At 37.4% G+C, this 27,420-nt stretch overlaps 1 protein-coding gene and 1 long non-coding RNA gene across 2 annotated transcripts; one reads left to right on the top strand and one right to left on the bottom strand.

Moving 5' to 3' along the window:
• Positions 1-2,713: 2,713 nt before the first annotated feature.
• LOC149910319 (uncharacterized) lies at positions 2,714-5,701 on the bottom strand. The gene is made up of 3 exons (XR_016458157.1): positions 5,650-5,701; positions 3,279-3,366; positions 2,714-2,851 (listed from the first exon to the last, which is right to left on the bottom strand). It is a non-coding gene; the product is annotated as an uncharacterized LOC149910319 (long non-coding RNA).
• Positions 5,702-6,325: 624 nt separating this feature from the next.
• Positions 6,326-15,603, top strand: LOC149910318 (uncharacterized). The gene is made up of 14 exons (XM_090112405.1): positions 6,326-6,487; positions 6,844-6,886; positions 6,975-7,173; positions 7,250-7,308; positions 7,386-7,572; positions 7,684-7,856; positions 8,914-9,229; positions 9,322-9,427; positions 9,497-9,614; positions 9,935-12,866; positions 12,955-13,162; positions 13,246-13,374; positions 13,487-13,678; positions 15,331-15,603. Exons 3-14 carry the CDS (start codon positions 6,979-6,981, stop codon positions 15,483-15,485), a joined length of 4,770 nt encoding a protein of 1,589 aa, XP_089968531.1. The 5' UTR covers positions 6,326-6,487; positions 6,844-6,886; positions 6,975-6,978; the 3' UTR covers positions 15,486-15,603.
• Positions 15,604-27,420: the final 11,817 nt, after the last annotated feature.

Below are 27,420 nucleotides of genomic sequence, written 5' to 3'. Positions count from 1 at the left end.
ACGGCAACTATGCGGGTTTTCCTTTGAAACGCGGGCGAAGCCACGGGCGGAAATCTAGTTGGATATAAATAATCATGAATCGATCAAAAAATATGATAGACTAGCTTCCGCCCACGACTTCGTACGTGCATCCCCGTTTTTCCCCGTTCCCGCAAGAATTACGGGAAATCCTTTCTTAGCGGATGCCTACGTACGTCCTAACATCTACCTGCATGCCAAATTTCAGCCCGATATACAGGGTGTCCCACTGTTGGTATACTAAGCTCAAAGGAGGTTATAGTTTTGCATACGCTGAGTACGTAAAAAATAATTAAAAAATTCCAGACGCATTTTTTTTTCAAATAGATGAATTCTTAAAACTCTATGTGTACACCCATAACAAGCGAGCCGCCCAACTTTGCCACCAGCACGTGAGCTATCGTTTAAGATTATGTTTTCATAGATAAAATGCTCATATTAGAGAAGCGGTATATGCCGGCTGCGCGAAGCTAGAGAAGAAAACATGGATTTTCAGGAAAAATTTAGCAAAAAATTTTGGACGTAATTTTTTTTTTTAGTATTTTTTACGTGATCAGTATATGCAAAACTACAAGTTCCTTCGCGCTTAGTATACCAAGAGCGGGACACCCTGTATACGTGGTTTGGGCTGTGCGTTGATAGATCACTACATAATATATCAGTCACCTTTGAGTTTTATATATATTTGAGTTATATATAGATTATAACTCTTTACCAATGACGTAAAAAACATACTTATATTTATAAATTAGGTACTACCTACTCCATTTTTATTCGTAAAATAATGCCTTGAAATTTTTAAAAATGAACGAGTGGATATAAATATCTTCCACATTTATTTGCCAACCCGAAACACAGAAATAGTACAATATCCTTTAAATTTTAAATTAGCATTAATGGAAATATAATTGGGTTGAAAGGTATAAAATACATAGACGCGTTTGCAAAAAAGGGACATTTATTTTTGCTCTGTGTTAGGTGTAGAGTTGCCAGGTGGGTGGAATCCGACGGATTGTTTCGTTTAAATATTAAATTATTTACGAACGGTGGAGTTTGTGTAAAAATAATCATGAATAAATTTAGTTCATATTTAATATTACAGCAGTATGGGTATTATATTTTGGCGTGTAGGGCATCCTATACGTAAATAGATACAAAAACTATGCTGTGTCTACTCCGTCTTTTCACAGGAAAATGTGGCTACCCTAATGTAGTGACAGGTTCGGTTGACCTTTCTGATGACATGCAAGGGACGAAATCACCCGTTCGGACCCTTATAAGAGCTATTTATGCTTCAACGCTTTTGCAGATTATGCCCAAAGGCCTTTGTATTACTCATTAACAATACTATTAATGTTTTGCAAGAACGACGAATAAACAAAACCAACTACTTAAATATTTAAACTAAAGTTAAAATATTTTACCATAGACCTCGTATTGAACAAATTCTAATGTCACTAACTACATACCTATATCAAATGATAGCCCACATTTTAAAAACGTTCATATTATACAGTCGTACTTACATCTTCAATGGTTCCAAGCTACATCAATATGTTGTACTAACACGATCACTCTTGAAACCGGCTTCAATCGATTCACTAAGCAAGAATAGGGCTACGATTGATGGCATGTCAGCAAAGACGCAATATCGATATCCTTAGATTTATTTTGCATTCACTTTCACGAAAGTTGTTTTCTCCAAGCATAAAATAAACGTAGTGGCTTGAAAATAATCATATCATGTTTTAGCCAAATACATTTCACAATTTCATGTCTTGCAAGTAGGTAATCCTTTCAGAATTTGAAGACGAATTTTCCTTCAATTTATGGATAACGTTTTAATTTTTTACGGCTATGGACTTCAAACTAGATGTTAATGAACCTATTGTGTTTTATGCTTTATTTTATATGTACCAACTTATGTAGCAAAATATTTTTGCCAGGTCAATGGTTACAGCTCGAGAGGGATGCTACGTCATACCAATATAGCGAGCTACAAATTGAAAAACGTAGTGGGCGGAGTGTATGGTTCTGACAACAATTAGTGCACTGCGCACGTCCTCAGACGACCCTTCACTGCCTGACTTCTCTGAAAGTTGAGACCAAACGTGACACAATCACTTTTTCCAATGAGCCCATCCCTCCGATGAAATATTGCCTAAATGTCTGAACTTTTTAGCTTTAAGCTTATATTGCTTATAAAATACACTAGCATCTAGACGCGAGTGTTTTTAGATTGTTCATAAAGCTAATGGAATGACTCGTTGTTACTTGTTGCAGCTTGTTGTTATTAAGCTCCTTTTAACAACAACAATGAACAAACAGTTGTCAGGAGTTTTTCACGGAAATGATTTTCATAATGTTAGCTATGTAGGTAGATACCTATTTGTAAGTACCGAAAAGAGCTCGTTACTTGGGAAGAAGGTAGAAATAATCTTACAAACATGTCATAAGATATATGTATGACGCCTATATTTACATTTGAACGAACAATTACGTGAACTAATTTCTTTACATACAGAGCTTTACAGTTCAGTATTGATTATTTTCGTGAGCTTTTATTTCGTTTGAGTCTACAATCTACATGTGAATAATCATACTTACAAGTTGAATGTGACCCACTTCCCCGTATTCGATTGAGTTAAAATCTTTCACACATCCATACAGTGTGATATAGCTCGCACTGCACAATAATCAAATCTGGCATGGGATCAGTGTTCGTTTCTTCGTCTCGTAATAATATATCTTTTACAATATTACCTATATTGCATATGATACTTCATACTATCAACATATTTTTATTGAAGTGTTATTTGTAATGGTCTCGTACCTATAATAAAATCAATTTTAATTTTAAAACGTAATATAAGAATGAGTAGAAACATAAAATATTCTCGGAATATCCTCTTGGATATTTTTGTAGACATTAATAATACAGACTTTAAGTGAATTGCAGTTCGTTTCAAGAAATGGCAACGAGAAGCAGATCGAATCTAAAACGAAGTCTTCTAAAATTAAACTTGTCACTATTTGTTTTCACAGAAAAGTTAATGTTAAAAATGACAACACAATACTTTAAAAAAAGGAATATCTAAATATTAATTAATTAGGTACCTGTATATTAGGTAAAACAGAGATTGTGGTAGGTATTTCTTTTTTTCGTTATGGTCTCCTGTGATCTGTGATAGCGGCCATCAAATCTCAACACCTACCTATACATATAACATACCTACGTATATAATACTGCTAATACATACTTTCTTAGATCTGATTCAGAAAAGATCACCGAAGCTATTTCACGCCTGATTGGATGCAATCATCTTCATGCCGTCATATTCCTAATATCTGTAAAAGTATAACGAAATACAAAACAATTATTATTATTAAAATCAAAAAAAATGATGGTGAATATAATTATTTACCTTTATTGCTTAATAATATCTTCCTCATTATCTTCGACTAGATTTCTCTGATTAAAATCCTACTACATAATATTATATCTACCTAGGTACTTCACACAGACATGTATATGTCTGTGGTACTTCATCATCATCATCATCACTACATAGTATAAAACAAAGTCGCTTTCTCTGTCCCTATGTCCCTTTGTACGCTTAAATCTTTGAAACTACGCAACGGATTTTGATGTGGTTTTTTTTAATAGATAGAGTGATTCAAGAGGAAGGTTTATATGTATAACAACATCCATTAAATAGTGGAGAAGCACTTACTCCAGAGTAGGTTCGCGTATAAATTAATGTAAACATAATGTGTAATTCCATGTCAAAATTGTAATTCATAGTAATATGTATTATAAATGCGAAAGTTTGTGAGGATGTATGTGTGTGTGTGTTTCTTTCTCTTTCACGCAAATCCTACTGAACCGATTATAATGAAATTTAGCACACATATAGAGGGTAACTTGGATTAACACATAGGATAGGTTTTATCCCGAAAATTCCACGGGAACGGGAACTATGCGCGTTTTCCTTTGAAAACGCGGGCGAAGCCGCGGGCGGAAATCTAGAATCTGATGATTAATTAATACTCGTAATTTAATAATAAAACGCTGATTCTACAAAACTATTTTCCTTAACCAGATAAAATTGCCATAATAACATAACTTCATTCAATAATGTTTTATATTTTTGAGGTTTCTAATGTGATGTCGGAAATAATTACATTTTTTTCCGCTTACATTGCAAACGCACCCGTTTTGCACCCGTGCGAAGCCGGGGCGGGTCGCTATAAATGCGAAATTTTTTGTGAGGATGGATGTATGGGTATGTGTTGGTGTGTATGTTTGTTACTATTTCACGCAAATACTAATGAACCGATTACCTACAATGAAATTTAGCACCACTTTAGCACACAATATATAGAGGGGAACTTGGATTAACACATTTTATCCCGGAAATCCCACGGGAACGGGAACTATGCTGGTTTTTCTTTGAACACTATGTAATATAATATATAGTTTTCAAATAAAAACCCGCATAGTATTATAACAGCTAGCAGCTCGCCAGGTTGTTTTTGTATGTTTGACAAAAATAAATAATCCTTTAAAAAATTAATACGAACACAATTATTATTCTATGGAAAAAAGCTCATCATCATAAACACTTGATCATATTACTTACCTATATCCTACTTATATATTATTGCTTTTATTTTATTCTTAATTTTTTTCATAATAAGTACACTGCCAGTTGCCACTGTCAGGATCTCAATGTGATGTCCACTGAAAATCAGTGGAGAATCTAAGTGTATTATATAATTATGTCCTTAGATTCTCAAACCACTGAGTGGATATTATCCATTTTGTGCCGTTGTAACTAGTTAGTTATAAGTTAATTTTATTTATTTTTATGTATTAATGTGCATCGGTACAAATAAATGTATTTTCTTTCTTTCTTTCTTACTTTAAACAATACAAAATCGAAATTACATTTATAAAATTAAAATTGCTAAAATTGATTAAAATTAGAAATCTATTAGATAATGGATAATAATTATTACTAAAAAACGTAATATTATTAGGTATGTTATTGAATAATACCAATCTACCATCTAAATTGAAATCTACCTTGGCAAATTTCGCGCGAATTAAATTTTTTGAATACCTAGTCGATTTCATCATTGCATTTGGAATTAATTATAAAAGTTTTTATTCAAAAGCAATGATAACCACAACTTCAAAGATGTCCTACGTATCCACGAACGATCGCATCACGACTAGATATCGAACAAGTTACAACAATTACTTAGGTACTTCCTTTGTAGTTAGACTTATAAAAATACTTAAAAGGAAAATCGTTAGAAAAATGAAGGAAAAATGAGATTAACATTAGTCATTACTCATTACCTATCTACTAAAACCGCAATCTGTTTCAATTTTTATAAAGATGTAATTTGAAGTTTTTTTTTTTTTTATTATAGGTTAGGTTAGCTAATGATATATTATTTAGTCTAAAATTTCTTTTGATCATTGGAGAAAATAATACGGAATCTTAGTTTGCGCACCGTCTTTTTTGAATTTATACAAGTTTACTTTTGCCATTTAACTACCTACCATATAATGTTTCAAATAAGTACCTAGAGTTATCAAAACTAGTTTACAAAACTTACTTTACAAAATCTCATAATTACTGGAGTGGCACGTCAAAATGTGGCGAATTAGGCACATGTTACTTCAGTAATCAGTTGTCACTGTTTCACGCACGATAATTGATTCATTTCACATTGACATCCAATCGTGTGTGGGGTGTGTGTGGGCGATAGTGTATCATTTATAAAGGTAGAATGTTTCAATTGAGGTTTCAATGTTGTATGGTAACCTATACCTTTAACTTTTAATAACATTGAATTTAAATCAACTTAAACATTATGCAGCGCCTTCAAGATTAAAATAGCAATGTTGAATAGGCCCGTATGTGATTTAAATATAAAATCTTTGACCAACTTAGAATCGTGTTTTCCTTACAGACAAATTCGCGTGAAAAAGAATGTATTTCTATAGCTTACTATATACTACTTAGAACTTTCTATATATATACTAGCTAGATCTAGCTTAGAAGCTACATTATTGGTCTAAATTCTAAAATCAGTGTCTAAAATCAAAAGATTAAGGTGTATATACAGACTCATTTTATACAAATACAGACAAAGTATTGTATCTTTTGTATTTTATAAATTACAAAAATTTGTAGGATTAAAAAAATGTTTTTATTGAACATAGACTATAGTCTATCTTTTCGATACATTTTATAGGGTAGTGGTAACCCCTAAATTCGACATCCGAATTTTTTGACAGCTCGCAGCTGTGTGTTTACCGTAAAAGAGTTTTGTTATAGTTTTGTAGGCTAAATTAAAGTGCAATTAGTGATTTTACAGCTTTGTAATTGTAAACCTACAGGTATATCATTTGTTTTTCACTACTCGACGTGAATATATCAATATGAGTCAGGTAAGTGTTGTTGTTTATCGACACATTGTTGACGCCAATCTTCCAATTCTAGATGGAATATCAAAAAAATATTATCTTACATGTTTTTTTCTTGAAGTACTATTTACTTCTATTCATGTTCCATGTAATATTTATTTTTCCAGTAAATATAACCTGTAACGATTTTCCAATATGGCTCTCTTAAGTTATATCACTTATTTTGCATACTAATAACAACGAATCCTCAATGTTATTTGTCGTAACACTACTATTAAATAATATTCTTGTCCATGCGAAGCTTTTAACGCCCTGTGATTTTTCATAATTTAAGATATCAACTCTGGAAATTGAAATTTATTGACTATTTCTTGTTTCAGGTTTATTTTTCCCAATATGATAAACTAATCACCCAGTAATAAGGTAATAATTGTAAATATTACATAAGTCAAATCAAATGTGATCCATACTAAGTTGTAGTATTCTCATTCAAGTTTTTCTTTTATGTTAGGGTAATGGATCCAATAATAGACCCTGAATGGCTAGGAAGCAAAAATGACCAAATTGATGAAGCTCAAAATATTGGCAATATTGCAAGAAGTTGGCAATGGAGGGAGAGAGGAGTCAATCCTCTCCACTCTCCTAGTAACAAGACTGTGCTTGAGAATGTAGCAGAAGACATACTTGTGCAGAAACCTCTCAAAATAAGAGTAAGTTCCCATTACATTCAATTTCTTGTCTTGATAATGAAAAATATAAATATTAATTAAAACCTTACCTTCTTAGTGTTGTGATCTGCCAGGCTATCCTAGATCTACATTTCTCATGGTGTTTAGTCCTGATGGGTAAGCCAAATTCATTTCTACATTTAAGTATGAGATTTAATTGACTGGTGTTTATTAAAATGTTATTAATTTTTTAGGACTAAAGTTGCTTCTACACATGGCAATCATAATGTGTATGTATCGGAGCTGGCAAGTGGCAAACATGTGAGGATATTGAAAGGACACCCCAGAACACCATGGTGTATTGCTTTCCATCCATCACACCCTCAACTAATAGGCTCTGGCTGTCTGGGTGGACAAGTTAGAGTTTGGGATATTTCTAGTGTAAGTACACCTGTTATTTTTATTAAAAATGGCTTGTTAAATGATAAATATTAATAAAAATGTATTTTATTCAATGTTTTTATGAAAATATATTTTGACTCAATGTTATAGGGTGGAAGTGAAGTTTGGAGTGTGCAAAAGGAAACAGTGATAGCATCCATAGCTTTCCATCCTCGAGAACAACTTTTAGTCATCGCTACTTACAATGAACTGTACTTCTGGGACTGGAGTCGACCAGCTCCATTCACTAAAGTATCCACAAATAATATTAATGAAAAAGTCAGGTATGTCTATGAAATTAGATTACCAATAATTGATTGAACACCAATTATTAACTGACCTAGAACTATAAAGTATATCATGCAACCTCTTCCCATTGGAGTTTTATTTCTTTAGATGGAAATGTCATATTCAGAAATAAATATAAATGTTTGCTTGCTAGACAATTTAAAAAAGTATGAATTAGTAAATTGGTGTTTGCTTCAGAAAAATATAAGAACTCCAACATTAAATTTGGAAAGATAAAATTTTGATTTGATTAAAAAATAAATATTTTATAATAAACTAGCGACCCGCCCCGGCTTCGCACGGGTGCAATGGCGGCCGGCCGTCGCAAACGCTACGTCCCGCAATTTTTAAATCTGTAATATCTTCGAAAATATTCACTTAAATCATACGGTGTAAAGGCCCATATAGATCTTTATTAAATGAACAATGTATTCCAGGTATTTAATTGGTTAAGGATTAATGCTGTATTGGTTAAAATCGCATCGAAAATTAGCCATCATTTGTCGTAAAAAGTAAACGACAAAAAAAAGTTGTTGTGGGTTATCCATAAGAGATAGACATATACCGTCGCGGACTTTTCTGTAGACCTTTTCAATGTGTACAATACTTAGTACATTATTTTGATAAAACTCGTAGGGTTCAGACTGCGTTTGCAATGTAAGCGGAAAAAATGTAATTATTTACGACATCACATTAGAAACCTCAAAAATAACAGAACTTCTCCAATATTTAATGGATGTTATTGTACATATAAACCTTCCTCTTGAATCACTCTATCTATTAAAAAAACCGCATCAAAATCCGTTGCGTAGTTTCAAAGATTTAAGCGTACAAAGGGACATAGGGATATAGGGACATAGGGACAGAGAAAGCGACTTTGTTTTATACTATGTAGTGATTTTAATTTATTAAACTAATGCTATAATCAGTAATATGCACAAGAACATTCTTCTTGCTAATCTTCTGTGCGTTACCTGAACAACTTAACATTTTTGTTGTTACAAAAGATTTACATAATTCTTTTTTATTCAAAATAACTTTTATTTTTTGCAGATACGTAGCATTTGATTCTCTCGGATACAAATTGATTACTGGCATATCGCTGTGGACATCACCAGGCGGCCACACATCTCTCCTTCAACGAAACACTCATTCCAGTCCTCCACATGTAATAAATTACCGTAGAAGGGATGATCCTGATGAAAATCCTGGAAATAATAGATCTCAAGATAGCCCGGGACCAACAAGGGATGTGATTGTGAACTCTTATCAAAATTTAGTGCAAAGATATGATAGCCTTGTGAGAAACTATCAAAGGTTGTTTATGGTACGACATAGACTCACCGCGACAACGCCACCGCCCAGCACGGTATACTTGTGCATTATTTAACTCGAGAAATTAAAATTCAGTCTTTGTTAGGGTGTGTTATAAAATATTAATATATTTTAACTATTCCACAGACGGACAGAGGTACTGACCCAATGGAAACTGATCCAACACCAGAGGCCAATGGATATACACGTATGGCGCGACCCAATTTATCGACATTACTTAATTTTGACGATGGTAATATTTCACTGTTATTAAAAAATTGTTTATGTGTATTTTGATCTATCATAATATTTTAATTTTTAGATGATCCAGTACCGGGTACATCAAATAGACAAGACAATGCAGAAAACACAGATGTAGAAGCTAATAGCAGTAGATTATTGAATCTTGATGCTTTATCATTTGGCAATGATCCTTCAAGGTAATTCTTGTTCTCAATGAAGTACATTTGTTTTTATATAATTTTATAAATTACTAGATTTCCGCCCGCGGCTTCGCCCGCGTTTTCAAAGGAAAACCCGCATAGTTCCCGTTCCCGTGGGATTTTCGGGATAAAACCTATCCTATGTGTTAATCCAAGTTACCCTCTATATGTGTGCTAAATTTCATTGTAATCGGTTCAGTAGTTTTTACGTGAAAGAGTAACAAACATCCATACATCCATACATCCATACATCCTTACAAACTTTCGCATTTATAATAGTATTAAGATTAAGATATTAAGATTTTTACTTCTTTTAGGGATCAAAACACCACGCGACAAGAATCTTCCATATTTGGATCCCGACCTTCGGCTTTTCAACCTTTAGGTGAAAGTTCTAGAACATCCCTGTGGTCAGCAAGTCAAACAGATCAAAGTGAACGCGTGACACGACTTCTTCCCAATCCATTTTCGTCCACAAATGGCACTCCGAGACCTTCCCGAGTTTCCTTTACAAGTAGCCCTCTCAATAACCAGGATAACGAATCTACTGCAGGATCGTCTCGCACACGTTTGTTTCCAGGACATAGGTCTGAATCTCCATTGCTTCTTGATTTATCACTGCATAGATGTTCCCCGAATCCCTCAAATAACAATCAGAATGAGAATCCCATTACCAACGATAATGATTCTTCTTTCAGCTCCTCATCGACTCCAAACACTTCTGCCAGTTCTAGCGCTCATAGACCTTCAAATTCTATTTACACACAAGCCCGAATGTCGACACCAGTAGATGCTCAAACAATTAATGAAAGTCTAGACTTAATACGAGACATTCTTAGAGATTCTGGAACAAGGTTACTTAATTTAATAACTAATATGTCACTGTCAACTTTGACCCGGGCAGAAAGAAATATTCAAAGAAGAGAAAATGAAACTAGAGCACATTCTGATGACAGTGATGGTGTTGCGAGAACTCGCAATAATCGTCCACGTCCACGTTTATTTAGTGGCTTACATCAAAATACAATATTTTTGTCTTCTAGTTCAGAGTCAGACAGTGACAATCCCCCTGAAGTAAATATATTTAGAACGAGAAATTCTACTTTTAGAGAAGATAATACACGAGATACTAATCGTCAAACATCTAGTAGTAATAATTCTAATAGGCTAGAAAACCCTACTGATAGACTTGTATTCGAATTGAACAATGATTTACCTGTCTCAGATAATGTTCCTGAAAGAAGTGGTTTAAATGTGTCTTCTAACAGTAGAAGATTTCATGTGCGCATTCAAAATAACGCAACCGATGAAGGTACAAGTACGAGTACGAGTACAAGAAATAATGATGAGCCATCTGAAAATCGAAATCAAAACAGCAACTTTGACCCAAACATGCCATCAACTAGTAGAGATAATTTTTGGTCAAGTGGTAATACATTGTCATCAGATGAAGCATTTAGGAAAGTAAGAGGTGGTGTCAATGCATTGCAGAAACATGCACAACAACTTACGAATTTTTGGCTTCGAGGTCAACGTATAAGTATGCGGGATTTACGTAACATGTGGGAAAATTTGAGAAGACGTATTCTGATGTTACACAGAGAAACAGGTAGACAAGATGTTACTAGTTATTATACAAGATCTCTATTAGAAAGGTGTATGATGCTGACTGAAGTGACTGACAATGTCAATCGTGGCTCCAGTAGGACTAGAAGTAGTCAAAGGTCAGAAGATAGGAATTCTGAGACAAATAGAGATGCTTCTAACAATTCAGACACTCCTGAAAATGAACAGAGTACTACACCAGACAACACAAATGACAATAGACAATCAAGTAGGACCTCACAGACAAGATCTTCTTCGGGAGGTCGATACTCGCCATTTGTAAGGCGACGCTTACAACCTAATTATAGATGGCGACATGATGATGATCTTCGACGAAGAACGCGTAATTCTGCATCTAATCGTTTATCACAAAGATATAACAATAGACCACGCCGGGAATTTGCCCGGGCTATAGAAATTAGTGCAACAAGGCATGAGATACGCATGCGCGCCATGCAAGTTTTATCAGTTATGTTCAATATGATGATGATGTGTTTAGAAGAACGAGGTTTAAGCCAACTCATCATTAACATGTTACGAACGCTGAAAAAAGCTTTAGCTATTACGTGCTTAATGCTAATGTCTAATAGAAACAGTGGTAGGACAAACGCCAGTAACAATCAATCGCCTCAAAGATCTGACAACCGTAATACAAATCGCGTAGATAACAATGAAGCTACTACTAGTAATACGAATGAACAAAGCGAGTGTACGCATAATTCGATTTTAAGTGAGACTGAAGAAGAACGAACTCGCGGAAGTACATCTACAAATCGTGAGAATTCAACGACATCAGCTTCAGGATCAAATGCTAATAATACGCAAGATGATTCCCCTGTATCTTCTCCAAATTCAGTCACACAGAGATGGAGTAACCGTCTTGCTGTACTTATAGCTGCAGCGAATAGAAATAATTCAGCAACTGCAAGAAGTAGGAGAGAACTATACCAAGAGAGTAGAAGATTGAAAGCATTACACCGAACTAATCCAACGGCGCATCCGTTAATAAAAAAGAGAGCTTTTCCTCCTATGGCCACACACAGGATTCCGGTCTTACGTTCACTCCCTCGTAAAAATATAATCAAAACACCTTCGACACCCAGAATTGGATCTGCTAATCCCGAACCTGTCGCTGGTCCTTCAAGGTTTTCCACAGGAGAAAACCCTAATCAGGAACCATCTAGACTTCCTCCAGAAGTGATGAACGAATTTGAACATAGGATAAATTTAATACGAATAGCCCATATGCAGGCTGTAAGGCTTAGAAATGTAGCAAGAAGCAGATATAGGCGTTTGCAAACCATTCGTCTGTATACACCGTCGTCAGTGAGAGAAATGTTTACTCTTCAGGAGAATAATGAAAACCAGCAAGGCAATCCATCGCCATTACAAAATAACGCCGATCAAAGTAGTCGTAGACCTTCTTTCGACGGTCGCTCACCAATTCTTGGCAGAGAACGAATTTTACCACGGTTACCTATGAATGCCCAATCAGAAGATTCTGGCCCACTGCACGCCGTTATAAGTAATGCGGCATTGTCCCTTCTACAAGTTAATGATCCTGATAGTCCGGAAGAACAAGGGAATCAACAGCAGAGATTGCCAAGGATTCATGAATATTTGCAGCCAATAATCTTAGCTCAGGTACACAACTTATAGTATTTATTGATATATTTACAAAGCAATCGCGTTAATCCTTGTTGCTTAAAGTAACTAATGTAAATGTTAACAGAACGCCATGGCCGACGAAGACGGTAACGGTGATGGCGCAGGGGGAGGTGCTGCAGAGGGCAACGGTATCGCTGGTATCGGTGCGAGGCGCATGAGCGGCATGGCCGGCCTGCTGGACGCCGGCATCATATCCGAAACGTTCCCAGCGCCGTCGCATCGAGTGCAAGCTTGGGACTTTACCAAAGGCGACACACCCGATATTGCCGATAGTACGTTTTCAAAATAATAACTGTTTTTAATACAGTTTTTATATGCACGATTTATATTATGTTAAAACTTCAATATTTTTCAGGTTCTAAGAATGTTGTAGTCCAAAGATGCAGAATCCATAACGATGCAAGCATCGATATATCCAAAGATGGGAGGCTGTTGGTCGCTCTGCTACCCGTACCTCGGTTACGTAATACTAATCACTGGTTAGGTGAGCTATGTTTTCATATGATTTCTTTAATATTATGTGTCGACGGGTTAATTTACGATTGTGAGTCTAGTCGTTTATGGTACGTCAATGGTTCGTGTTTGATGTGTCGCAGGCGTGTACTCGCTGGAGTGGTCGCGGCTGGGGCAGTGCCTGCACACGGCGGTGCTGGAGCAGAGCGCGGTGTCGGTGGCGCTGTCGCCGACCGCGCGCCACCTCGCCGTGGGGCTCGGCTCGCGCCGCTTCACCTCCGTGCACCACGCGCGCACCAACGTGTTCGCGCTGCTGTACCGGCTCGACCCGCTCGGTGCGTATCGTATCGGCCCGTCCAAGAAGCTTATATCTAATACACTGGAGATTGCACTATGACCATTAAATTGTAACAAGAAAATATGACGTTGAATGACGCCTGTATGTTTTTTATCCCTTTCACACCTAACTTGCCAAGTTGGTGTGAAAGGCCCTTCCGGCCTCCTCCACTCAAGCGACAGTCCAAGCCGAGGCTCGAGATCCCCGTGGCGCACAGTGTAAGGAAATCGCAATCTAGCGGGATTTAATTCAAAATTTGAACTTTGATTTATCTAGCATTTATTGATGTCTATTTATTCCTTAGCTACTACTTAATAGGACAGCTTATTTTTTTCTTATGTAGGAAGGTCAACGTTAATATGAAAAATGTTTATATCGGCAGCAAAACGGAGTCACACTCACTGCGTGTTTTCCAGTGTTAATTTGTGCCAATTCCGTTTACTTATTACGAAGCGATTATTAAGTCAATAGTGTTTTTTACTTTATTTATTATAGTGTTAGTGTTTAATACGTAAGTACATGCACATTTTGTTTGATTTATAACAGGCAATAATAGGCAAAACCAACCATTTCTGTTAGGACACGAAATATACTTCGATTTATTTAGATTTTAAATTCATTGGACCCGAAAACACATTATATAGCATAATATAGCAAAGTGTATACCATCACAATAAAGCTGATGATTTAAACTAACTGATGCAACTCAAAAATTTTGCGCTTTTTTGCGGCACCCATACATTTTTTTTCAATTTTCAGCATGGCTATCGAAATAACGAAAATGCAAATTTTCGAAATTTGATCATCTAATAGTAATCAATTTGACGAAGTTTTTTCATTTTTTATGTGGTATTATCCTCGTGTAACTTATTATGGATTTTAGAAAAATAAAATCAAGGGTTTGTTGAGAGCATTATGCCAACAAATTGAAGTCAAATCGACTACATGCCATCGTCATCGGGGTCGTTTTTTTTAGAAAAAAATGTGATTTGGTTAAAAACAACTTTTTCGCCTGAAAGTGTTTTACTAACTATAAAAACACTTATTATAACCTATTTCAATCAAACTTAATAATTTCCGTATCATCAGAATTAAATCCCGCTAGATTGCGATTTCCTTACACTGTGTGGCGGGGGGACGCCCTTGCGCATGTCGCTACCAGGGTGAACGTTCAGTTCACTCCCGCGTCCGCGTTAAAATGTAGAAGCCTGGCTAACATTAAGAAACACCACAAAAAAAAATCGTGTGCACGTGTGCGTATCGTGTGCTCGTGGGGCGGTCGCGGCTAAGGCAGTGCCTGCACACGGCGGTGCTCGTCAATATTAATTCTAGAAATCATATATTCCGGCATGCGCCAGCCGCTGCTGCGACACGCTCGCTCAGCACGTGTATTGGTTTTCTGTCAACTTGTTCGACGCATCGCTCCTCGCTAACCTGTACTTGTAGGTACTTATTATAATATTCAGATGAATTTGTTTTCATTATTTTGTTTTAATTATTTTTAATTATTTGCTAATTTGCCCCTGTCCCATTCTTACCCTGTTGCCCCTTGTGTTTTCAGATGTTACACCGCGGTAAAAAGTAATTAAAATCATTTTATTATGATATTCTAGTCTAATATGATTTAATATTTTATGTTTATCATTGCAGAAAGTTCCAGTAGGACCGGTTTGTCGCCGATAAAGGAGTTGGAGCAGACGTGGGAGCACGGCTTCACAAGCCTCAACTGCCTGCGCTGGGCCCCGCAGCCCGGACAAGGCCTCGTGTACGCTAATAACACGGGACAACTTATTATTATGAGTTAAGTCTAACGAATTTATGTTCCCAGATCAATTAAACGCAATAACACCGAATATTGTTTATACATACCGCCTATTATCCGTGACGCGGCGCGTTAATGTTATGATTTAAGCATAGACTTAATGAGTCGTTAAGTCGATTGAAATGTTTAGTGAACCCCTCGCAACTGTTGTAAATGTATTTGTGTAGTTCATCTATTAGCGGTCTTAATGTAACTGATCTCTTGCTTGTTAATATGCGAATTATAAATTAAATTTTATTTATAAATGTTACCAGATTAGTTCCAAAACATAGCTTAGGCTTCCTTTCATAAGATATCTAAATCATGTACTTTCCTTGAAGCCTATTCGCCTTTAGCAAGTAGATATTTAATCGTTTGTATACTAATTAAGTAATAATTTGTTAATATGTATTTAAAGTAATCCTAATTTTATTTTAACAAAGCCTAAAATGTAGGATTGTTACATAAATAATTCATGTAGGTTCAAATGCTTTATTGGCGATATAACTTTTGCAACTCATATGTTAAACTTTTCATGCATTTTACTGAATCTAATCTCCTAATCTAATTATTCTCCATATAAAATAATTGATTAACGTGCGATCTTTTTTCAATACATTCTTTTTTTTATCACACATCGCAGTATTTGGTAAGTAAATGTGTTCAAATATTCATTTCAATTAAAATTAACACCTTAAAGAATCTCCCCGTGCTTGCTTTAGTTTCTTAATTAAAATGTATATTGGTGATCAACTTTACATATTCGAAACTAGCAGGTGATAAAGAATTGCATACATTATACATACATAATACTAGCGGTACGCCCCGGCTTCGCCCGTGGTACCTACATGTTTACGTTTTTTTTTTCATAAAACCTATCCTATCTCTCAAGTTGGATCGAACTGCACATGGTGTGCGAATTTTATTATAATCGGTTAGGTGGTTTAGGAGTCCATTGAGGACAAACATTGTGACACGAGATTTTATATATTTCGTGGAAATAATATACAGATTATGAATGTAACAATCCGACTATATTACGGAAATGCCAAAATTTTTAATCGGTTTAGCTATGTAATTTTCTTTATTATTAAGAAGGTTACAAAGTCAATGACTGTTAAATTAAGTTCACAAATATTACTACTGACCCTAATCTTTTGAGACTGTGGTCTTATTTCATTTTTTTTTTTTTGTACAAGTCTTTTATTTTTGTTTTTCAATAATAACATCATACTACTATATCTATAATAACCATTTGTGTAATAGGTAATTAAAGAATATCGATTTGTCACACTAATTTAACCGAACTTGGATTATGCTGTACAAAGATTTATGTCGCTTTCATGTTCTTAATACTTAATAAATAATTAAACTTTGATGTTATATAGCTAAATAAAAATTAAAGTACTACAATTATTTTGTTTTGTGTATCTGGTTCGGGATTAGATCTTTACATCAAACATTATATCGACAAATAAACAGTTTTTTTATGTAAATACACGGTCTTTTCAAAATCAGAGAATGCTATTTAATCACATTCCCAGCCATAAAGCAAACAAGCAAGAATAGCACAATTATTACATTTAATTCAATGTAAAGTAAAATTAACTTCTTTACATTTTAAGAAGTAATTTTCAATTTTTATCCATCAGCCTACATTCTCAAATTCAAAACGTTTGCTACAATGTCAAATACAAAATAACATCTCATGCAGATATGTATTATACAATTTATACGAGTAGGATAACGAACAGCATCGTAAGTAATGCGATGCGATGAGTATAACAATAATTTACTGTCAGTTATTAATAGGGACATTACGATACAATAATAAACTCTGTAACCTTGATAATATTCTTATTTTAGATCATCCTATTTCTGTATGCCATTTTATTACAGGGTGAGTTACAATGTGTCTGTTCCCTTTCATATAATATTAAAAACTGTCTACATATTATCAAAAAATTAATAAAAGGTTATGGCCTAAACATGGACGTATAAAAAAAGACGGACGGTATATCGCCTAAACATTGAGTGAAGCCTAGTAATGGCGGCGAAACATCCATGTGTGTGTGCCATGTTGCCATGGCAACAGCTGTCCTGATGACAATGGCGGCTGTATTTTTTTCTATAAATTTTGCCGTAATAATTTTGTCATTAAAACTTAAAAGAAATAACTTGCTTCCCTGTGAAATGTAATCCCTTGTGTTTTGTTATTTAAAATTGTACTGTTGACGACACCATTTAACCACGCAAGACGGCATTTTAAATATTTTTTGTGATACAGTGACGCAGTTAATCAGTCGGTAGTTCACGACGTAATGGCGGCCGACTAGCTTACTATGGTGAGAGTGTGTGCGTGTTTATTGTCTTTACACGATCGCTAGCTTACTATGGTGGCTTCACGTTGTTTGTTCGTAATACGGCGTCCGTCTTTTTTTATACGTCCATGGGCCTAAATAAATTCTCAATCATTTCTGAAATTGAACCTATGCAATATAATTAAAACATATTCTATAAGTTAACATTTTATTGGTAAATTTAAGATTCAGATTAAAAGTTTATTATCCTATCTCGCGGCGTTTTCTATTAAGTTATGTTCCCTGATTGTGAATAAATTTTTGTATTTTCATTTTCAATAATAATAATAATTAGCAGTCGAAATAATTTAATATTAAGTAAAACAAATGAGTTGTATGCTTGAAACTAGACTACTAATATTTTTACCCGCAGTTTTCTTTTGAATAATGTTTTAAAATTACCACCCTAGTTATTATTGATTATAAACAATAGTATTGTTTGTAAAATAAATTTAAGATGAATAATGGTTAAGTTTTTATTTAAATATTGGATTAGTAATAAAGCTGTCAGTGTGCTTACTCTAGCCATGGTTATTTTCAACATCTAATCCCGAGCAGAAAATGTAGTCTGCAGACTCTTTATATTTTAATTTATAATACGTAAAAACTAACTTATGAGAAATTTGTAAATAAGTCTTTAGAGCGTATCAGCTCCTTCGTAGTGCATCCTTAAGTAGTAAACCTTTCTTTTATGTTACAGTTCTTCCATTATGTTGTAACTTTATATTTTAAATATATTATTATAATATATAAAGCTACACTACCACTGACTGACTCACTGACATCGGGTTTCTCGGAAACTACGGGGAAAGTTGGGGGGATTTCGACGTGGACGTGTAGAGGTGCTCCCAGTGACCACCGGAAAAATATTGACATCTCCAACACCCTGGATAAGAGAGTGGACCCCTGGAGGTGCGCAAAAACAGTGGTACCTGGAGGAGGGGTGTCTGAACAAAAAATGCTCGGAACTGGTGGCGATTACCAGGGGGGGTGGAAAAATGGGGATTTTCGCGAAAACAAGATGGCCGCCGTACTTTGCCAAAATCGCCGTTTATGAATCCTTACGTCTCAAATTTGGCACACGTGCTCTGTTCGAGCCGGCGAATCGATCGGTGCCCCGTTCGAGTGGCTCCGGGCCCCAGTTTCCGACTTTCATACATTGGAAAATCCAACGGCCCGCGGAAACGGTGTGAGTTGGGTGGGGGGTCCCGGAACTAAAAATGATCACCACCCTGGGACGCTACCAGGGAGCCATAGTGGGACGCTCGATTTTGGAATTTTTCCATTTTTGGCGCAAACATAAAAACGTAAATTTAGACGAGGTGGCGCATCGCGGAAACACACTCACACCGCGATCGTACTCGCCCAGCTCCCAGGATATCCAGAAAAATCCGAAATTTTGAACTTTCTCACAGCCCGCGGAGACGGTCAACGGCCCGCGCAAACGGTATCAGCTACATCTGGGGTGCTCAAACTAAACTTGTAGTAGACTTCGAGCAATTACCACAAATAGTGAAAAAAATTCAAAATGGCCGAAAAAATGGCCGCCGCCATACAAATGCTAAAACGGCCATTGCTGGGCCGATCGCGCTGAAACTTGGCACAAGGGCTTTAATCGAGCCGCACATTAAGGTGGGATACTCATAATTGAGTTTCCACCGCTGGTTTCCGAGTTTCATACAACGCAAAATTCGACGGCTCTCCGAAACGGCGCCAGATAGGTGGGGGGTGTAGAACTAAAAAATGATAAGGAAGATGGGGCGCTACCAGGGCAATGGAGAAATTTCAAATTGGACGCAATTTTTTTTTCAAAAATGGCCAATTTTTCAAAGCAAGATGGTGGCGCCGGTTACTTTACGATCGGTCTGAAAATTGACTTCTATGCTCTAATCGGCCAGATTTACAAAACTGCATACTCAGAATTTCTCTCCGACCCTCGGTTTCCATTTTCCATACATCACGAAATTCAACGGCTCTCTGAACCGGTGGCAGGTAGGTCGGGGTCGCCGAAGTAAAAAATGCTTCAAAACCTGGTCCGCTTCCAGGCATATAAACATTTTTGGTAAAAAGCGAAATTTTTTTTTTTCGAAAATTTTGTATGGAAATTTCCATCGTAGGAAGGGTAATTGAATAGCAACGGCAAATACGGCACCGCGGGCTGCTTGCTGCCCGCGCACCGCGCAACCTCAAAGGTGAACAGCCTCCCGAAGTAGAAAATATTTATTAACTTTTGAACTACCGCACGAGCCAAGCGAGCGAAGCGAGCGAATCACGTCAGCGGCCGGCGTAAATATTCAAAGAAGTAGCGAGGAGCGAAGCGACGAGCGAGTTAGGTTACTTTTGGACTACCGCACTAGCCAAGCGAGCGAAGCGAGCAAGTCACGTCAGCGGCTGGCGTAAATATTCAAAGAAGTAGCGAGGAGCGAAGCGACGAGCCAGTTAGGTTAACTTTTGAACTACCGCACTAGCCAAGCGAGCGAAGCGAGCAAGTCACGTCAGCGGCCGGCGTAAATACTCAAATAGGTAGCGAGGAGCGAAGCGACGAGCCAGTTAGGTTAACTTTTGAACTACCGCACTAGCCAAGCGAGCGAAGCGAGCAAGTCACGTCAGCGGCCGGCGTAAATACTCAAAGAAGTAGCGAGGAGCGAAGCGACGAGCGAATTAGGTTACTTTTGAACTACCGCACTAGCCAAGCGAGCGAAGCGAGCAAGTCACGTCAGCGGCCGGCGTAAATATTCAAATAGGTAGCGAGGAGCGAAGCGACGAGCGTGTTAAGTAAACTCTTTAACAGTTTATTATGAAAAGTCACTGCCCACTATGAGACACCTCAAAATGATGAAATTCGGGGATCACGTTTCAAGAATTTAACCAATATTTAAATAAGTAATTTATAAACAGTTTCGATTGACTGTAGAATCGCTGTTAGCAGATGTAACAAATGGACAGGAAATTCAAATGCATTTTCAAATGACTGAAGATTTCTGTCCTGGGATGAGCCGCGAGCTGCTTGCAGCTCGCGCACCACGCACCCTCGAAGGTATACAGCCCCCCGGAATATAAAATATTTGAATGGGAAATTTATAAGCACTTCCGATTGACTGTGGAATCGCTGTTAGCAGATATTAACAAATTGACGGGGAATTTTTATGCATTTTCAACTGACTGAAGATTTCTTCCCTGGGATGCTTCGCGGGCTGCTTGCAGCCCGCGCACCACGCACCCTCGAAGGTGGGCAGCCTCCCGAAGTGGAAAATACTTGAATGGAGAATTGATAAGCATTACCGACTGACTTTAGAATCGCTGTTAGCAGATGTAACAAATGGACAGGAAATTCGAATGCATTTTCAAATGACTGCCCTATTGCTTCAACCCAGAGGCAAAAGAGGCTCGCGGGCTGCTTGCAGCCCGCGCACCACGCACCCTCGAAGGTCGACAGCATTTCAAAATAGAAAATATTTGAATTGGGACTTTATAAGCACTTCCGATTGACTGTGGAATCGCTGTTGGCAAATAATAACAAATTGACGGGGGATTTTGATGCATTTTCAAATGACTGCCCTATTGCTTCAACCCAGGGGCAAAAGGGGCTCGCGGGCTGCTTGCAGCCCGCGCACAACGCACCAGCTAGTTATAATATATAAAGCTACACTACCACTCACTCACTGACTGACTGACATCGGTTTTCTCGGAAACTACGCGGAAAGTGGGGGGGATAACGACGTGATCGTGTAGAGGTGCGCCGAGTGACCAGAGGAAAAATATAGCGATCTCGATCACCTTCGAAAACCGAGTGGACCCCTGGAGGTGCGCAAAAACGGTGATACCTGGAGGGGGGGTGTCTGAACAAAAAATGCTCGGAACTGGTGGCGATTACCAGGGGTGGTGGAAAAATGGCGATTTTCGCGAAAACAAGATGGCCGCCGTACTTTGCCAAAATCGCCGTTTATGAATCCTTACGTCTCAAATTTGGCACACGTGCTCTGTTCGAGCCGGCAAATCGATCGGTGCCCCGTTCGAGTGGCTCCGGGCCCCCGTTTCCGACTTTCATACATTGGAAAATCCAACGGCCCGCGGAAACGGTGCGAGTTGGTTGGGGGGTCCCGGAACTAAAAATGATCACCACCCTGGGACGCTACCAGGGAGCCGTAGTGGGACTCTCGATTTTGGAATTTTACCATTTTTGGCGCAAACATAAAAACGTAAATTTAGACGAGGTGGCGCAACGGAGAAACACACCAATGATGCATTCATACTCGCCCAGCTCCCAGGATATCCAGAAAAATCCGAAATTTTGAACTTTCTCACAGCCCGCGGAGACGGTCAACGGCCCGCGCAAACGGTAGCAGCTACATCTGGGGTGCTCAAACTAAACTTGTAGTAGATCTCGAGCAATTACCACAGATAGTGAAAAAAATTCAAAATGGCGGAAAAAATGGCCGCCGCCATACAAATGCTAAAATGGCCATGGCTGGTCCGATCGCGCTGAAACTTGGCACAGGGGCTTTAATCGAGCCGCACATTAAGTTGGCATACTCATAATCGAGTTTTCACTGCTGGTTTCCGAGTTTCATACAACGCGAAATTCGACGGCTCTCCGAAACGGCGCCAGATAGGTGGGAGGTGTAGAACTAAAAAATGATCAGAAACATGGGGCGCTACCAGGGCAATGGAGAAATTTCAAATTGGACGCAATTTTTTTTTCAAAAATGGCCAATTTTCAAAGCAAGATGGTGGCGCCGGTTACTTTACGATCGGTCTGAAAATTGACTTCTATGCTCTAATCGGCCAGATTTACAAAACTGCATACTCAGAATTTCTCTCCGACCCCCGGTTTCCATTTTCCATACATCACGAAATTCAATGGTTCTCTGAACTGGTGGCAGGTAGGTCAGGGTCGCCGAAGTAAAAAATGCTTCAAAACCTGGTCCGCTTCCAGGCATATAAAAATTTTTGGTAAAAAGCGAAATTTTTTTTTCGAAAATTTTGTATGGAAATTTCCATAGTAGGAAGGGTAATAGGAATATAGCAACGGAAAAAGATGGCACCGCGGGCTGCTTGCTGCCCGCGCACCGCGCAACCTCGAAGGTCGACAGCCTCCCGGAGTAGAAAATATTTATTAACTTTTGAACTACCGCACGAGCCAAGCGAGCGAAGCGAGCGAATCACGGCAGCGGCTGGCGTAAATATTCAAATTGGTAGCGAGGAGCGAAGCGACGAGCGAGTTAGGTTAACTTTTGAACTACCGCACTAGCCAAGCGAGCGAAGCGAGCAAGTCACGTCAGCGGCCGGCGTAAATATTCAAAGAAGTAGCGAGGAGCGAAGCGACGAGCGAATTAAGTTAACTTTTAAACTACTGTACTAGCCAAGCGAGCGAAGCGAGCAAGTCACGTCCGCGGCCGGCGTAAATATTCAAAGAAGTAGCGAGGAGCGAAGCGACGAGCGAGTTAGGTTAACTTTTGAACTACCGCACTAGCCAAGCGAGCGAAGCGAGCCAGTCACGTCATCGGCCGGCGTAAATATTCAAAGAAGTAGCGAGGAGCGAAGCGACGAGCGAGTTAGGTTAACTTTTGAACTACCGCACTAGCCAAGCGAGCGAAGCGAGCAATTCACGTCAGCGGCCGGCGTAAATATTCAAATAGGTAGCGAGGAGCGAAGCGACGAGTGTGTTAAGTAAACTCTTGAACAGAAGCGACTTTAGGGCGATTCCCAGTCAAACAAAAAAACTACGTAGGTTAAAAACTATTAAAACTACATTAAAAAAACCGACTTCAAAAACGGAAAAGTAGGTTCTTATTTTTAGTGCCGAAAGCATACTGAATTTGATTTTAAACGAGGCTACTAATGAAGTTTTCAATACGTAATAATATACACATCTTCACACATTTATTGAGTGAATGAGATGATTTATAAGCGTAGGACTTACACCAAGAGTAGTGTAGTTTTTATATCGAAAATAGCCAATTTTTTGTATTGCGAATAATGTAATTGAATTATGCAAGTAGGTAGTTCTTGTATCAAAAAATAGCGTAGTTTAATAAGTGCTTAGTGCTTGGCACCGACTTCAAACCTATATAGTGAATAACACAACTAAATAATATGTAGTAATTAATTATTTTTTACTTTTCCGTTTTTGAAGTCGGTTTTTTTAAAGTAGTTATTTTTATAGTGTAACGATATCTAATTCGATACACCCTTTGACTGTAGTCCTATGGCTTTCACTTAGATATTTTTAGTGCCGAAAGCATAATGAATTTGATTTTAAACGACGCTACTAAAAAGACTTGAAGTGTTCAATATGTTTTATACATCTTCACACATTTATTGTCTTGAACAGTTTATTATGATTATTTTTCCGACCCAAATATCGACAATAGGAAAAATCACTCGCGCTTCGCCCTCGTGATTTTTTAACCTGAAAAACTTGACTCCTTCATTTGTTTGCAACGAACCTTTCGGAAAATACCCGATAATTTTGAAGCTCTTGTGGTATTATAAGTGAAAAAAAGTCACCGCTGTGACACCTCAAATAAATGAAATTCGGGATCACGTTTCAAAAATTTAACCAATATTTGAATAAGTAATTTATATGCAGTTTCGACCGACTGTAGAATCGCTGTTAGCAGATGTAACAAATGGACAGGAAATTCGAATGCATTTTCAAATGACTGAAGATTTCTGCCCTGGGATGAGCCGCGAGCTGCTTGCAGCTCGCGCACCACGCACCCTTGAAGGTGGACAGTCTCCCGGAATAGAAAATATTATAATGGGGAATTTATAAGCACTTCCGATTGACTGTGGAATCGCTGTTAGCAGATAATAACAAATTGGCTGGGAATTTTAATGCATTTTCAATTGACTGAAGATTTTTGTCCCTGGGATGTACCGCGGGCTGCTTGCAGCCCGCGCACCACGCGCCCTCGAAGGTCGACAGCATTTCAGAATATAAAATATTTGAATGGGGAATTTATAAGCACTTCCGATTGACTGTGGAATCGCAGTTAGCAGAAAATTACAAATGGACTTGGAATTCTAACACATTTTCTAATGACTGCCCTATTGCTTCAACCCAGGGGCAAAAGGGGCTCGCGGGCTGCTTGCAGCCCGCGCACAACGCACCAGCTAGTTTCTTATTTTATATTATGTAATTACATACTTATTTCATATTTGTGGCAATTTCGTATTCTCTATTTTAAAAAAAATACTGTTAAGTAATGCGGCAAAGCTGTACATAGGTACTATTTATGTGAGAAATGCCATTTTCATAAAAGAACGGTGCAACAAAAGAGTCTCATAAAGAAACTCGACGTTTGGACGAAAAGGTATAACTCAAGTGATTTAACTTTATCCATATAATACCTGTACATCTAAATTATTTACCAGTCGTAACTACAAACAACGCTTCTGCCGGAATTCCGCCTAACTCCCATATTCAGTTTGAACTTCATGCGTTGTTTAGTACCATACAATATTAAAGGCTATTCCAAAGTTAGACCTCGTTCAGTTAAGTCATTTATTTCTGGTTCGGTGCAACTTTATCAATGCTGCGAGTGCACGTACCACCGGTGTCTGACCATTCCTCCCTACGATAGTTTAGAGGCCTTTCTCACCTCACCTCATGCTTTCGCTCGGGCAACTTTTAATTGTCAATATTATATATTTCATGCCTTAAACATATCAGATTTGTTAGATTTTTAAAGGAAATTTTACTTTTTGTACAGAGAATTGACGTCGTGTAACGAACCGTAGTATTATTGTTGATGGAATCGTCAAGGGGTGTATACATGTATTATAATAACAAATGAGGGTGGGAATAAAACGTTGTTCTGGCGGCATCTTTTGGGAAGCTTTTAAGGAACGCATGTGAGAATATTCTATCAAAAAGTGCTTGATGTGAAAATTGTAATGCAAATCATTTGTGATATATTCGACTATTTATTAGGTTTCCCATAGTATATGCCGAGTAAATAGTACACAAAACTCCATTGTTTATTGTGTACAAGCACTAGTTATTCTTAATTTACAGATCAGAAGAACTTTTTGAACTTGCCGAAAAATATTAATTTTAGTTATACCTAATCGAAATAGCCTTAAATATTTTCTAAATAAAGTTCTTACAGAGTAACTCGAGTAAAAACGTAGCTCTACTGTTTTGGAATATAGCTGCAGTCATCATATCCAGCATTTATTAGCTTATCGGATAGAATTGAAGGAATTTAAATTTAATCGGATAATATTTGCAGTAATAAGTTATAAAATATTCTTAAATGCAATCACATATATATATATCGTTTTGTAGTTTTAGATTTTAAGATTGTACCATGAATTCTGTTTTCTGAACTTCCTCACCAACATTTAAACCAAGAATCCCAATATTGTAAAAGATTTTGACCGTAATTTCATGAAGTCAAACATTCAATACTCTATAAATGATTTTTTATTTTAGCTATAATGATATAATGTAATACTTTAACCATAATAAAGCACGCTATCCAGTTCGGTATGCTCATTTATTTAACCTTCAACGATTTAGACCTTTACAGTCTTGAGAAACAAGAGGTCATTCTGACCTACTACTTAACAGTAGGTACATAAAGTTTAGCCTCGACATTTACTAATAACAAGTGATTCTTGAAGATGGACATTATTAGTGCCTACTCAAGCTCTGTTTTAGAAGTTGATCAGTGTCCCGTAAAAGGTAGTGTGGCTGTGGTCCGAAAACTCATTATGTTACAGATCAAAGACAGCGGTTGACATAACGATTAACTTATCCGCCGCAGCAATATTCCCATGCTACGTATGACCAATCTGTTATTTATGCTTATATCACAGATAATAAATTATTGTTGTCGATTTTTTTTATAGCCTTTGACAACATTTAATTAACAATCTACTATACCGAGTAATCTAGCTTGTTTTTTATTCTTGGACGGAGCTGGGTCTGACGGCCAGTATTAATTTAAATATGTATAAAAAAAATATTACGACAATTAAGTACTCAATGATGCGTGATACGTAGTTATTTTTTTTTATTGATATCATATACTAGTACTAATGGCCTGATATTAATAAGTTTACACATTATATAAATTAGAATCATGTACAACGTACATATTTATATTTACTACTAGCTGGTGCGTTGTGCGCGGGCTGCAAGCAGCCCGCGAGCCCCTTTTGCCCCTGGGTTGAAGCAATAGGGCAGTCATTAGAAAATGTGTTAGAATTCCAAGTCCATTTGTAATTTTCTGCTAACTGCGATTCCACAGTCAATCGGAAGTGCTTATAAATTCCCCATTCAAATATTTTATATTCTGAAATGCTGTCGACCTTCGAGGGCGCGTGGTGCGCGGGCTGCAAGCAGCCCGCGGTACATCCCAGGGACAAAAATCTTCAGTCAATTGAAAATGCATTAAAATTCCCAGCCAATTTGTTATTATCTGCTAACAGCGATTCCACAGTCAATCGGAAGTGCTTATAAATTCCCCATTATAATATTTTCTATTCCGGGAGACTGTCCACCTTCAAGGGTGCGTGGTGCGCGAGCTGCAAGCAGCTCGCGGCTCATCCCAGGGCAGAAATCTT

The sequence above is a fragment of the Colias eurytheme genome, chromosome 2 (genome assembly GCF_061535395.1).
Source record: "Colias eurytheme isolate Ceu_HAF_F1 chromosome 2, ilColEury1 Martin Lab GWU primary, whole genome shotgun sequence".
Lineage (NCBI taxonomy): Eukaryota > Metazoa > Arthropoda > Insecta > Lepidoptera > Pieridae > Colias > Colias eurytheme.
This window is presented reverse-complemented; position numbering and strand designations above follow the sequence as displayed.